The following is a 14,908-nucleotide window of genomic DNA, read 5'->3' as shown; positions in this document are numbered from 1 at the left end:
AAAAGGGCTTCAGGTGAGCCCCTAATGACTCTGGAGTCCAGGTGGGACTACGATCCAAGGAGCCCTTTAAAGTATCCCATCAAGGGCCACATATTGGAAGAAATTTCTTTTTTTTATAATTTTATTTTTTTAAGATTTATTTATTTATTTATGAGAAGCACAGAGAGAGAGAAAGAGAGAGGGGAGAGAGAGGGGAGAGAGAGAGAGGCAGAGGGAGAAGCCAGTTCCATACAGGGAGCCTGATGTGGGACTCGATCCCGGGTCTCCGGGATCACGCCTTGGGCCGAAGGCAGGCGCTAAACCGCTGAGCCACCCGGGCTGCCCTGGAAGAAATTTCTTCTACCAACCTGCCTGCTTTAAGACAAAACAAAGCAATTATTATTTCCTTCATTTTGGAAATTAGTGAGAGACATCTAAAATCACCCTTTGGGGGTCTGAATCTGCAACAGATGTCCAGGGTTATCAGCTTCGGCTGATGTCTTGCCAGGCAGGATGAAAAGCAAAAAGCACTTCAAATTTTAGTTGCAGTCTGGCCTGATCTAAGCCTTTGTATAATTTCTCATAGATTTTTGGCCAATAGGGCTCACTTTCTTCCCTCCCTCCTGGGTCCCTTGAACTGGGAATCTCTTCATAGGACAAGTCCAATACATTTTACTGGATTAATTGGGACTGAGTTTTGCTCCCCATGTAGTTAAATGCACAGTCTCCAGAGTCAGCCCAACATGGCTGTCCAGCCATCTGGACAAGTCACTCACCTTTCAGAGTTCCACTTTCCCCTTTGGTGCAGTGATGATAATAATGCCCACCAAACAGGGCTGTGTTACATAATTAATTGAACACTATGGGTAAAGTCCTTAGCAGAGTGCACACGGCTCAAAGTGAGTGCTTCAACATTTCTATTGGCAATCAATATTAGTAGGATTAATGAAGTCTCCCTTGGCTCATTAAGGGCTGAGCAGAGCCTGGTCCCAATTGTTGGTGATTTTTTTTTTCCACAGTGCGTTTTTGGATTTCCTACCTGCTGGTGTCCCTGAAGAAGAGGAAATGGAAGACATGCAGTCAGATGGAAGCCGGCCAACATCGTTCCAGTGAAATCCTTGCCCCATCCTTGTACCTTCAGATTTCTCTGGACCAAGTCAGCCACTAGCCAGCATATGGATGATTAAGGGGTTGTGGGTGTGAACTCAGGAAAGTCAGGAAGAGGAGGAGCTGGGGAGAGGTGAACTGTGGGCTTCACAACGCAGGCTGCTGTTCAGACCACAACCTCTCTGGGACCTGCGGTCTAGAAGACAGGAAAAAGGATGAGCATGCTGGAAGACCCAGCCCAGCCAGACCTTGAAAGCTGCAGAGGGTGAGTGGCCCATTCCTCTAGCTTTCAATGCCAGTGAGAAGAGAAAGGCAAGGGTTCTCTGCCTTTGGAGGGGAAGCTATGAAGGATGACTCTGCCTGGGACAGAAGTCAGGAGACGTGGGCTCTGCTCTTGCCTGGTTGCTAGAAAGCTGTGCAACCTTGGGCAAGTCACCAGACCTCTCTGGGCCTGTTTTCACATCTGGAAAATCAGGAATTGGCCTAGTCAGAGTAATGACAATATCTAGCATTTGTACAGTACTTACCAGTTGCGCTTCCCAAATAGCATCTCATTTGATCCTCATAGCAGCCCTTGTTGGAAGGATGCCTGTCACATGTTGCAGATGAGCAAACTATAGCACAGTCAGGCCAGTGATTCAGTTAGGGCAAAGCAAGCCTGGACGTAAACTCCTGGTCCCTGAGGATAATTCTGGCCTCCGGGGAGCACGTTGCTCCCCTAGACCTCTGCAATCTGAAGATTCCTGGCTTCCTTGCAAGGACTTCCGTCTCCTTTTCTCCCCCATGCCCTCCCTCCCTCCTTCCAGCCAGCTGTTCCAGCCTCTTCTCCACCAGCTTCCGAGAATTTCTTCTCCTTCTGCAGCCCCAAAACACTAACATTTCTGAGAAGGGGGAGGTGAACACCAGATACCCTGTCCCCACCCTCCCTAGGTTAGTGTTTACACACAGTCTCATTTTCCAGAGTTCTCTCTGCATTGTGGAATGCCTTCCTGTGGGTCCCAAGTGGTGAAGTAAGTGGGGCTGTTTAACCTTCAAGGGTGAGCCTGGACCAGGGGTTGCAAACATCCAGGGTGCTGGTTAAATGCTCAGATTCCTGGGTCCCATTGCAAAGTTGGTGAGTCAGAGTGGGCATTTTAGCAAGCTCTCCTTGTTTCTGATAGGCACATATCACAGCTTGGGAGCTGCTACTCTTCTGGATACTGCACCGCTGGGACAGCAGAGGATGGTTGACAGATTTCTTGATAGTGAACTATCCTTGTATATGTGGAAAAAGTCCTTCCTGATAAAGGTGGATTACTATTTTTTAAAGTAAATTCCAGGATTTAATTGGTTATATTTTAGTTTGAGTGTTGGATCTCTATAAGTTACACTTGTCTAGAATTTTCCTTTTTTGTACACTATCTTCATTGGGATTGAGTAATGCTAGCTTTGTAAAATAAATTGGGAGTCTTACCATTATTTTTTTTTTAGACAGCATGGGAAATGCAGTCAATGATAGTGTAACGATGTTGCCTGGTAAGAGGTGGCTACACTTGTGGTGAGCACAGCATAAATAGAGTTACATCTGAAACTAATGCAACATTGTGTGTCAACCATAGCCCCTCCCAAAAAAATGTTTTAAGAATGAAAAAAAATAAGTAAATAAGGAGCAAAAGTCACCAATAAAAAGCCCCAAAATACAAAATTTGCAGCACTCAGTAGATCACGGAAAGGACGCTTGTTTATAGTATGAGAGCTGAAACAGGAAGGCAGAGGGTCACTTTGTTTGACCTCAGCTGCGAACGTGTATGTACATCAGGCAGCTCAAATTTACCACTGCTTTGTTCATGTCCACAATGTCTGGGAAAATGCTGCAAGTGTGGGGGTTACTAATAAGTTTTAACAAATAAGTGAATTCATGAATATGAGATCAACAAACAATGAGCAATGAGGATCGACTGCAGTTAAGTCATTTAAGGTTACATTGAACTCATGGGATACAAAGCCACTCTCTCAGAGGGACGTTTATAGCACAGGATGCTATAAATCCTCACTCACAGCTTCAAGTTTGGTCTGTTGGGTTCTGATGCCACAGAGAGTGGTATCCTCATTTATCACTATCACCTCTGTTCAGGTCATTGCATAGTTAAGCTTGTTTGTGAGGGTGCTAGTTAGCTGATACCCTGGGGACATCAAAGAATATGCCCTGGACTCAGGGAGTCAAGACTCGAGGTCTGAGTCCTGGTGTGGCTTGTACTAGAAGTGTTGAAGCAGAGGGTGGAGTCTCTGGGACACGGTGGAGAACATGCAGGCCTCGGATTTGAATTCTCTCTCTCCCTTTCTCACTGGCTGAATAAAGTTCGCTAAAATACTCAGCTGCTCTGAATCTATTTCCTCCCTATAAAACATCATGACTCACCAGGCTATGACAGAGACCAAATGAAGTAGGGGGTGGGAAGTATTTGGAAAACAGTAAAGAGCTGTTGGAATGCGAAGTGGGGAAGTACTGTCATCATGTTACTTGCATTCCCAGAGTGTGCCACTCTCTGATCTTATGCCCACAGTCTGGGCTCCATCTCATGGGACCCTATGATTCCAGAACCTAAAGACACACGAGGCCAGGCTAGCTGATGCCAGATGGAAGAAAGAGACAGGGACTTAGGGACTTAAAGAAGCAATCTTGCAGAGGCTTGTATCCCACAGGCGAAGCTGATCCAACCCATGGAAGGCCCGAGGCCGTAGTGAGAAGAAGGCACAGGTCCTGGAACCACCAGGAGCCCTTGACCACCCCAAACCCATAAACCTGTCTCCTTTTCTCCCAGCACCATGAGTACCGAGGAAGATGCCAAGTGGCTTCAGTGGGTGACACACCAGTTTGAGACCATTGCGGGAAAAGACAGGGAGATCAACCTGCAACAATTCAAAACAGCCCTGAATGTGAAAGAGGCAAGTGTCCACTCTGGAAGTGGGGCCCTGCATTCATAAAGGAAGGGCAATCTGGCTCTCAGGGACACAGCACCTCACAAGGAGGGAAAGATGGCTCCCTGGGCGTCCTCAGGGCTTATGGCCCCACCCTGATCAGGATCAGAGAATGTTTCTGTGTCTGCTACTCATGCTCTTCCATCCCTCTGGTGGCCATGCCTCCTGGGGTCTTCAACACAACATGTGAAATTGGGTATCAGTAGCTCACCAGATTTTTTTTTTAGATTTTATTTATTTACTCATGAGACACACAGAGAGGCAGAGACACAGGCAGAGGGAGAAGCAGGCTCCATGCAGGGAGCCTGATGCGGGACTCAATCCCAGGACCCCAGGATCATGACCCAGTCCAAAGGCAGTTGCTCAACCACTGAGCCTCCCAGGTGCCCCTTGCCAGATCTTAAGAAATATATTTGGCCTCATATTTTCCACCAGCCTCATGGGCAGAGTGGATGCTGTGATGTCCATAAGCCTCCTTCCAAGAAATAAGTTTCTTGATGATTTGTATACATGAAACTCCCATACTATTCCCAGCCCATTCCCATTTTATAGGTTCTCTGCCCGTTCCTGTAGCAGCCTGCATGGCCAGCAAACAGGGGAGACATCCACAGAGAGATTGGGGGAGTGAGCCTGCAAATGTCAATTTCTCCCCACACATTTTAGGGCTGGTATCTGGTGGTGACCTGTGTCCCTGATAAGGGTGAGCCAATGAGCATTCATTCGCATGTCCCCTATTTGGATCAGAGCGCCCCTCGCTTGCTGGAGGCAGGGATACTGCTAAGAACTCTAAATGTCAGGCCTCCTTCCATAGTAAACATGGGGAAGGACCAAAAGCCTTTCTGCCTAACAATACATCACACTCTTAACAGGATGCTGTAAAATACCTTAAGATAAAGATGACTCAGGACAATAGAGAGTGATAAAGGGATTAGCCAGGGATCCAGGGAAGAAAGAGGAGAGCCAAGGCAGGGGTGATGGCCTGTAGCAGACTTCAGCCCCCACTTCCTGCTCATGAACTCCTCATGGTTTCTTTAGGTCAGACATGAAGCCCTGCAGGCCCCTCTCCCTGCCTCAAGGGGAGCATCCAGGGCACGGCATATGTGGCCCCATCTCCTTTAATTTCTGTGTTGGGTACCTAACACCAGGCCTGGCAAGTGGGGGCTGTGCTGGACATGATTGCTGAATGAATGAATGAGTGAATGAATGAATGTGTGAATAGAATGAGTGAATGGGAGCTTTAAGAACAAGCTTTAAGGGGTGGCCTGGGTGGTTCAGCTCAGTTAAGCATCTGCCTTAGGCTCAGGTCATGATCACAGGGTCCTGGGATCGAGCCCCACACTGGGGCTCCCTGCTCAGTGGGGTGTCTGCTTCTCCCTCTCCCTCTGCCCCTCCTCCTGCTTGTGCTCTCTTGCTGTCAAATAAATAAATAAAATCTTTTTATTTTTTTTTAGATATTTTATTTATTTATTCATGAGAGACACAGAGAGAGAGAGGTAAAGACACAGGCAGAGGGAGAAGCAGGCTCTATGCAGGGAGCCCAATGTAGGACTCCATCCCAGGATCCCAGGATCACACCCTGGGCTGAAGGCGGCGCTAAACTGCTGAGCCACCCAGGCTGCCCAATAAAATCTTTTTAAAAAGAGAGAGAGAGGGAAAGAGAGAGAGAAAGAAAAAGAAAGAGCAAGCCTTAAGTGTAGGCCACAGGCAGCCTAAACAATGAGTACAGGGATGATCCCAGTGTTCAAGTACCATCTGCCCTCTAAGAGCTACCTTCCTGATTTCCTTGGCCCTGTGGTCATCCCAAGGGGATAAGACAGGACCCAGGAGGAGCCTGCAGGCTCTGACCCTTTTCACATGCTGAGGGGTCTGGACTGCGTGGCTGATGGGGGTGACAGCGTGCAGGGGACACAGAGCCTGTATAAATGACCAAGTTGAGAGCTAGTGGGGGGCCAGAGGCCCAGACACAAGCCCATCCTTCTGCTGGGATCTGAATAGTTCTTCCACGGGAGTCCAAACTTGCTCTGGGCAAGCAGGATGGGCTGTGGACACCACCTCCTGGTGTGGCCAAGTGGTAAATCACACTGTGTGTGCAAACCCCAGGGTCCTGCCTCGAGCCCACCACCCCAGGGTGCATGCGCACACCCCCTGCATGACCTCTAATCCAGGCCCCACAGCCAGCTGGTGCCTGTCTCCTGTCTTCTCCCCGCCACAGTCCTTCTTTGCAGAGAGATTCTTCACCCTGTTTGACACTGATGGAAGTGGCACCATCACCCTCCAGGAGCTGCTGGAGGCGCTGACCCTGCTCATCCACGGCAACCCCATGGACAAACTCAAATTCCTCTTCCAGGTGTATGATGTTGATGGTAAGGACTCTGGAGGTGTCCTGTTTTTAATCTTTCCAGGAATGCCTTACTCTTCATAGAGGTTGCACTGTTTTACCTTCCCACCAGCCATGCACAAGGTTCCAATTTCTCCACATCCTAGCCACACTTGCTATTTCTGTTTTTTGTTTGTTTGTTTGTTTGTTTGTTTGTTTGTTTTTTAACAGTAGCCACCCTAGTGGGTATGAAGTGGTAACTCAAGTGTATTTAGAGCATCACTTTCTGTGGCTGTGTCCTATTCCACAATATCGACATATGCGACCCTCTGTCCCGTGTCCCACGCAGCACAGCCTCGGACTTAAGATCTCTGACTCGGAGGTCAGGCTGCCAAAGTTCAGATCTCAGCTCCACCACTTTTTAATAATCATGGAGCCTCTGGCAAGTCACTTAACTCCTTTGTGCCTCAGTTTCTTTACCTATTACATGCGAATAATGGTTATAAAAGTGTACACTCATGAGGCTGATAGGATTAAGTTAACTTATGTAGATTCAGAACAGTGCTCAGCACACCTTTATAGGTGTCACCTGTTATTTAGTACTATTTATTCAAGCAAACTGGAGAATTTCATTGTCTCCCTTTCCCAGCACTCACTTTCTTTTTCTTTCTTTCTTTCTTTCTTTCTTTCTTTCTTTCTTTCTTTCTTTCTTTCTTCTTTCTTTCTTTCTTTCTTTCTTTCTTTCTTTCTTTCTTTCTTTCTTTCTCTTTCTTTCTTCTTTCTTTCTTTCTTTCTTTCTTTCTTTTTTCTTTCTTTCTTCTTTCTTTCTTTCTTTCCATTATAAATGACACTGCTATGAATGTCCTGCTTTCAAATCTTTGGCTGCTCTATGGCATCAGGCATCTCTGAGGGCCTGGAATCATCAGAAGAAGAGGTATTTCAGTGAGAAAGAGGCACCCAGTGAGACTGGACAGGTCTCCAAGGTTTGGAGTCTCAGCCTCAGCCACAGGGAGCCACTGAAGAGTGTTGAGCAGAGAAGTCACTGGACTGGATTTGCATCCTGAAAAGCTCTACCTAGCTGCAGGCCTGCTCCCAGCGAAGGGCCCTCTGGCTTATGGGGTTTCTTTACCTCCCGGTCCTACCTGATTCAATCTAGCCAGACCTCATTCCTGGAACCCACTCCTCAAATTGACCTCCTTCCCCTGGTACATGGGCAGTTGGCCATACCTGCTACCTAAACATCTTCCTCCCAGTCTCCATGGGACAGTCCTCACTGACTGCCTTTTGACCACCAAGCTTTGGTCACTCCCGAGAGGTTGGTTTGTGACAGGAGAAGCAGCACACTCACCTTCTCCTTGCAGACAGTGGTGGGGAGGAAGGCAGGGAAGAGCAGGAGACATATAACTAGAGGGCATTCCCTTCCAGTGGCTTCTGTTTTCTTTGAGAACCAGGCAGTGATTGGATGCGCATGGAGGTGAGAAGTGGTCTTTGCAGACAATACATTCCTAGTGATCTCACTAGGAAAACAGGAGAAGGTTGGTAGGCAAGTTGAAGGCCTTGCTGTGGCTGGGGATCAAAGCTTCCTGCTCTCTTGGGTGCTTTTCTGCAAAAATGTTCTATTAGCTGCCCTGGTGCAGGAAGGGAGATAACAGGTGGCTAGATTCACTCAGGGATGGGATATGTTTAGGTTGCTGGAATAGGATAGCGGGACAAGGGAGAGGAATGTGTGTATGAGAATAATAGTGAAGAGGAATCCTGGATTTGAAATTAGCCAATGAGTGAATAAAGCTGGACCACTGAGAGGATATGAAGGGAGCTGGGGAGGAACTAGAGCTCTGGCTGCAGTTAGAAACCTGTTGCATGCTGGCTCTTGACCAGGCGAGCTGAAGGACAGGACATGTGATGGGAGAGTGGTACGTTCTCCACTCTCTTGAGTCACTCAAGGAAGTGGTATGTTCTCCACTCTCTTGAGTCACTCAAGGAAGAGTGACTCTTCCCTGTCATGTGATTACAGACTTTGGCTTGGGCCTTCATGGTGATCATGGTACCAATATGACTTTCCATGTATATGCAACTACCTTTTTCCAGATACTGCAATAAGTGCTTTATACTTATCAATTGTCCTTGAGCCAGTTCTTTTTTTTTTCTTGAGCCAGTTCTGAAAGGGACGAATTATTATCTCCATTTTATAGATGAGCAAAGTAAGGTTCACTTCCATAGGACTTACAGCCCACCATCAGTTAGTAAAGGGCAGAAACAGGAAGCTACCTCAAGTGTGTCCGCACCAAATCACGCCAAGAACTCATTAATCACAGGCTCTGCTTATGAAGAATGGAAATATATACAAAGAAAAAAAAAACCCGCCCCCAATCTCATCTCAGTGGGTAGATTTGGCTTCCTTTTCCCATCACACCTTTGGTCCCTCATGTGCATGGAAGGTCACATGGCCAGACGTGGGTACCCAGCTCTGACCTCTCAGGACAACATGGAAGAGCAAGTTCTGCTACAAGCTGGAGAACAAAAGGGAACTTCCTTCACCACCAACCCATGTACAATTTGCCTCTGGATAATTGAGGCTCTGGGCACCTAGCTCCTTACAGATTAATCAAGCAAATGTTCTCTTCTGTGCAGATGGTCTTGGAAGCTCAGTACTTAGAAGGAGGCTGCAGATTCTGGAGAAAGGCATGCACTAAGATTCTCCATGTTTGGGCAGGAGTTTATCTCCGCTGAGCAGGACAGTAGGGAGCCACGGAAAGTTTCTGAGCCAAGGATGACATTGTGTACTTTGACTGCCTGGTCTATACCCCAAAAGGGACTTGGTTGGCAGAAAACCGGAGGTGGGCGAATAGGGAAGGTTCACCACCCCACGCAAAGGCTGGGCACGGCAGGGGGGGTGGTCTGCAGGTACAGAGTGGGGCCCAGCACAAGTCCCCACTCGGCTGCATCCCCACTTGGGACAGGCAGCGGCTCCATCGACGCGGACGAGCTGCGCACCGTGCTGCGGTCGTGCATGCGCGAGAGCGCCATCTCGCTGCCCGACGAGAAGCTGGACCAGCTGACGCTGGCGCTCTTCGAGTCGGCCGACAAGGACTGCAACGGCGCCATCACCTTCGACGAGCTGCGCGACGAGCTGCAGCGCTTCCCCGGGGTCATGGAGAACCTGACCATCAGGTGCGGCTCTGCGTCCCGCGTGGGTACCGCCCGCGCACAGGTGCCGCTCCAGCTGCGCAGGCTGGTCTGAACGCTCCGGGGATCCCTCAGCCCCGCCCACCAGCCCCGCCCCTCGGCTGCCCCTGGCCCCGCCCACCAGCCCCGCCCATCCCGCTTGGCCCCGCCCAGCCCAGCCCCGCAGCAGCCTGCCTGGACCCGCCCGCCAACCCCGCCCCTCTGCATCCTGCCTAGCTCTTCCCACCAGCCCCGCCCCTCTGCATCCTGCCTGGCCCCGCCCACCCAGCCGCTCCGCGTTGCTCAGCCCCGCCAAACCCCCTGCCTCGCCCTCCCCTCCCAGCCCCGCCCCTCTTCATCCTGCCTGGCTCCGCCCACCAGCCCCGCCTATCCTGATTGGCCCCGCCCAGTCCCGCCCCTCCGCAGCCAACCTGGCCCCGCCCACCAGCCCCGCCTATCCTGATTGGCCCCGCCCAGTCCCGCCCCTCCGCAGCCAACCTGGCCCCGCCCACCAGCCCCGCCTATCCTGATTGGCCCCGCCCGGCCCCGCCCCGCTGTAGCCTGCCTGGCCCCGCCCGTCCAGCTCAGCCCCGCCCAGCCCCGCCCCGCAGCAGCCTGCCCTGCCCGGCAGCATCCTGCCCGCCCCGGTCCAGCCTGACCCGCTTTCTCAGAGGGGACAAAGGTCTGTAGTGCGGGGCAACTGTTGTCAAGCCTCCGTTTTCAGTGTCTTTTCAGAATCAACTTCACAGTGTTAAGCACCCACTATTGGCCGGGCATTTTTACGAATAGACCCGTGCATTTTATAGCAACGCCCTAAAGGAAATTAGTCACGTCACCTGAAGGAGTCTATCTAGGATCACACAATAATTAGCAAAGGCACACACTTATTCAACGTGGTCGGGCAGGCACGGCTGATTTATAGGTAATGTCTATAATGCCAATAAGCGGACGCATAACCTAGAGGGGCACTAAACAGGTAAGGGCTGCGGAGAAAATAAAAGAGAGGGAAACAACACACCTAAGTTTGACTCCAAGCTCTCGCGGTTGATTCTTTTGGTGTGTTAGCTCACTTGTGGGTTATCCACCACAACATATCTCAGATTCTTCCATTCTTCCCTTTTTTTTTTTTTAAGGTTTTATTTATTTATTCAAGACAGACACAGAGAGAGAGAGAGGCAGAGACACAGGCAGAGGGAGAAGCAGGCTCCATGCAGGGAGCCTGATGGGGGACTCGATCCCGGGTCTCCGGGGTCACGCCCTGGGTCGAAGGCGGCGCTAAACCGCTGGGCCTTGGGGGCTGCCCTCTTCCATCCTTTCGGATCTCTCCCCCCCTCCCCCCCAGTTGGCAAGTAAAGGAGGTAATAAGAACGGCGGCGGATGCAGCGTCAGGCAGGTGGGAGTTCCATCCTGGCCTTGCCGAGCTGTGTGACCCTGGGCCAGTGGCTTGGCCTCTCTGTTCCCGGCTTGCCACGAGGCCCCGGACAGGGGGTGGAAGGCAGCGGGCGTGGGGTGCCTCGGTGCCCCCCGGGGCCCGTTCCCCTCCGCAGCTGCCCTGAGCACAGCCCGTCCCTTGCAGCGCTGCCCACTGGCTGACGCCCCCCGCCGCCCCTCGCCGCCCGCGCCGCCCGCGCGCTCTGACCTGGGCCTACTGGCACAACCACCGCAGCCACCTGCTCTGCCTGGCGGCCTTCGCGGGCCTCCACCTGCTGCTCTTCGCGCTGGCGGCCAGCGAGCACCGGGCCCGGGGCGCCAGCGTCATGGTGGCCAAGGGCTGCGGCCAGTGCCTCAACCTCGACGGTAGCTTCATCGCGGTAGGACTCCGCGGGCAGGATGCCCAGAGGTGGCCGGGGTGGGGTGGGGAGAGTGGGGATGCTGATGTAGGTTCCCCAGGGCCGCAGGGACCCACACGTGGACTCCTGGAGCACCAGGGCGGGAGGGCGCCTCGGAAGGTCAACACTGGGTGGACACTGAGGCCCAGAGAGGGGCAGTGACTTGTCCGTGGTCACACAGCCTGTAAAATACAGCAGGCATTTTTGTGCAATTACTATGGACATTCAGGGGGTGCTAAGCACTTCCCATCTGATGTTCACAACATCCTGCCGTGACCGCAGGGGGAGATGGGCAGCTTCTGTGCACGGCGCCCAGCAGATGGAGTCCAGGATAAGAGCCCTTGAGTGCCAGGCTAATGCGTCTGAATATGATGCTCTGGGCCAGGGAGCGAGGTCTCCAAGCATGTTTTGATTGTGTGCTCCTACAATTAAAACAGCAAAAAACCCTTCCAATGACACAACATATTTCCTTCGGATGATGTGCATGCCCTATTATCAGTAGCCGTCAGACGCGGGGCACGCGGTAACTATCAGGCAAGAATCATCCTTAATGATCAGGGATGTACATCTCTAGTCCAGATACTCTTGATAATGTCAGCCTCTTGTGTGGGTTTTATTTTTATCCTCAGACCTGGCTACATACCAAAGGTTAGAGACCCATGACTCATTTGCTTGGTCACTTGAGTTATTAACACTGCTTTCAATCAGCTCTTTCTCTGCAGGGAAACTCTTTGAGCTACTTGTCCTTTCTGCAAGAGGCAGTTTAGCTTGGCTAAAATCAGACAACGAAAAAAAATTTAAAAAAAAATAAAATCAGACAACGTCATCGCCAAGTCCACATATCTGGGCTCACATATGTTAAAGCAAATGAGCAAGGAGGGCCTTGGAAAAACCCGGTGTTCCTCCAGGACACCGAGAACTAGACATAACAGGTGCTGGGCTGACGTACAGATATATGAGGGTCCACCCTGTGGACACAATGTGCTTCTCGTGGGTTTAGGTACAAGTAACACCCACAGTCATCCTGTAACCTGTTCTCATCCTGCCACAGTTCCCGGAGACTTGCTTTGGACACCCTCAGCTCTGGACTTAGGGGAGCAGGGAAGGCTTGGGGGGGCAGGGGAGATGGTGAAGGGACCGGTTCAGGAAGCACAGCCAGCTCAGAGGGAGGCAGGGAGACAGCTGCTGGGGAAGGGGGAGTGGGGGGGTTGGGAGAGAGCCAGGGGGGCTCTCTGCTGCTGTGTCCGGCCAGGTGCTGATGCTCAGGCGCTGCCTGACGTGGCTGCGGGCCACATGGCTGGCTCAGGTCCTGCCGCTGGACCAGAACATCCAGTTCCACCAGTTCGTGGGCTATGTGGTGATTGTGCTCTCCCTCGTACACACCGTGGCCCACATCGTGAACTTCGGTGAGTGGCCTGGGGCTGCGGGAGGGGCCCTGGATGAGCCTTTCACAAACCCCCAGCCCTGGACACGGGGCACAGGGCCTGTGCGTCCTGCAGACCCGGTTGGGGCTGGGGGGAGCAGTATCCCGCCTAAGCCGGTGGTCTGGAGGGAAGTCCCTACCTGTGGGGGGATCTGGTGGGGAGCCACGGGGCCCTCAGAGGAAAGGTGGACAGGGAAGAGCTTGTCTTGCATTTGTCTCCAGCGCTCCAGGCTCAGGCTGAGGCCAGCCCCTTCCAGTTTTGGGAACTGCTGCTCACGACGAGGCCTGGCATTGGCTGGATCCACGGCTTGGCCTCCCCGACCGGTGTGGCACTACTGCTGCTACTGCTTCTCATGTTTGCCTGCTCCAGCTCCTGCATCCGAAGGAGCGGCCACTTTGAGGTGTCCATCCTTGCCCTTTGCTATCCCAGGCTGGGCTCCCATGATTTCATGCTGCATCCCCTCTCATTTACTGCAGAGCCCAGGAAGTGCCCGGGCTAGTCTGCACATCACATGCCTGTGACTTGGGTTCTGCCCTTGGGTTGTAGTGTATGTCTGCCGAGTGGAAGCTGTGTTGTTCTGGAAGACTCTGCCTTTTTGCTGGCATGCCCACCCCCACCCCCTCCCTGCCCCAGTTGGATTAAAGTAGGTTTAAACTGGCCCACTCAGCTTCCTCATCTATCAAGTGAACCTATAATTCTCTACCTATGAAGTTATTTTAGGCAGTAAATGAGATAACATATGCAAAGCCACTGACTATTCCCCTGGCATGCAGATGCTCCAGACGCTTCCCCGTGTGTAGTGTCCTCAAGATGCAGGAGGTCACAGATTTGGTTTGGAGCCCCCTGGACTGATCTGGTCACATCAGATAGTCGTTTACAGAGCCCCAGCAGCAGTGCTTTGAGAGGGGAACCCGCATCCTTATTTGACCAACGAGAAGTCTGATGCTCAGACCAGTGGTTGCCCGGCCCACGCTCCTCCCACTTGCTCAGACAGTCAGACTCCGGCTCTGCCCTTTCTTCTCCATGCCCAGGAAATTACCGTCTTTCTTTTCTTGCCCCCCCACCCACCCACCCAAAAGGGTCAGTGTGATGGGGACATTGATGCTCTTGAGCCCTTCAGCCAGGATATCCCTAGGCAGATGTTTCAGATGTTTGGTGCAAGCACCAGGAACCCTTCTATTATCCTGGGGCCAAGCCCCCAGAATAAAGAAGCACCAGAACTTCCCATCCCCAGCCTCCTACCCAGCCCTGTCCCCAGGAGAGGGTGTTTGACCAAGGCTCTGTCTGGGTGCCGCCCTGGCTTTGAGGATGGCCCTGAGCCCTGGCCCTGTTCCATGCTCCCCCGTCTTGAGCTCTGCAAGCTTACTACTACCACTCCCCCCACCCCCCACAGGTGTTCTACTGGACCCATCTGTCCTACCTTCCCATGTGGATTCTGCTCATTCTGCATGGGCCCAACTTCTGGAAGTGGCTGCTGGTCCCTGGCACCCTGTTCTTCCTAGAGAAGATCATCGGGCTAGCGGTGTCCCGCATGGCAGCCCTGTGCATCGTGGAAGTCAATCTGCTTCCCTCCAAGGTGCAAAGGGGAGCTGCAGGTGGTGGGGCGCAGCAGCTGGGTGTCCTGTTAGACCCCCAAGGAAGTAGGGACTAGCGTAGCTAAGCCCCTGCACAGTGGAGGAGACAAGCAAAGTCCAGGATCTGGTCTAGCCTTCAGGGGTGATGTTTCAGGCAGAGGAATGACAGGTAGGCAGGATCCTGCTGCTCACGAAGCATATATGAAGAGCCTGTAAGTTGCCAGCCCTGTGCTAGGTGACGGAAACACAAAGACAGCTCAGGCACTGTCCTGCTTGGCCCTGGCATTATAGGGCAGGGCTGTGTTGTTGAGAGTAGAGCATCAGGAGGTACAAAACTATCCTTGGGAGGGCAGAGAAGGCTCCAGAAGGAGGAAGGAGATGCCCCATCAGGGTTCTGAGAGACGAGCAGGGGTTCCTTGGCTAGACAAGACAAGGAAGGGTGCTGCTGGGAGAAGGAACAGCACCAGCAAAGGCACCGAGTTGTGGGAGGGTATACCGCATTTGGGGTCTGTGGGTAATTTGGCATAGCTGGAGCCAAGGTGCCAGGGAGAAGGT

At 52.0% G+C, this 14,908-nt stretch overlaps 1 protein-coding gene and 1 long non-coding RNA gene across 4 annotated transcripts in view; one reads left to right on the top strand and one right to left on the bottom strand.

Annotated features, from left to right (window-relative positions):
• Positions 1-237: 237 nt before the first annotated feature.
• LOC121485097 lies at positions 238-1,852 on the bottom strand. Its single transcript, XR_005986197.1, has 3 exons — positions 1,614-1,852; positions 1,019-1,282; positions 238-354 (listed from the first exon to the last, which is right to left on the bottom strand). It is a non-coding gene; the product is annotated as an uncharacterized LOC121485097 (long non-coding RNA).
• The window catches only part of NOX5 (NADPH oxidase 5), a 36,579-nt gene continuing 22,911 nt past the window's right edge, over positions 1,241-14,908 (top strand). For all 3 annotated transcript variants that reach the window (XM_041745126.1, XM_041745125.1, XM_041745127.1), the window contains exons 1-8: positions 1,241-1,351; positions 3,888-4,011; positions 6,257-6,407; positions 9,322-9,532; positions 11,103-11,337; positions 12,608-12,761; positions 13,001-13,179; positions 14,173-14,355. In XM_041745126.1, the coding sequence (XP_041601060.1) occupies positions 1,302-1,351; positions 3,888-4,011; positions 6,257-6,407; positions 9,322-9,532; positions 11,103-11,337; positions 12,608-12,761; positions 13,001-13,179; positions 14,173-14,355 (1,287 nt within the window). In that variant the 5' untranslated portion in view covers positions 1,241-1,301. The remainder of the gene's footprint in view (positions 1,352-3,887; positions 4,012-6,256; positions 6,408-9,321; positions 9,533-11,102; positions 11,338-12,607; positions 12,762-13,000; positions 13,180-14,172; positions 14,356-14,908) is intronic.

This window comes from Vulpes lagopus, chromosome 2 (assembly GCF_018345385.1).
Source record: "Vulpes lagopus strain Blue_001 chromosome 2, ASM1834538v1, whole genome shotgun sequence".
NCBI lineage: Eukaryota > Metazoa > Chordata > Mammalia > Carnivora > Canidae > Vulpes > Vulpes lagopus.
Note: the sequence above shows the minus strand (reverse complement) of the source record. Positions and strands in the feature narration are given on the sequence as shown.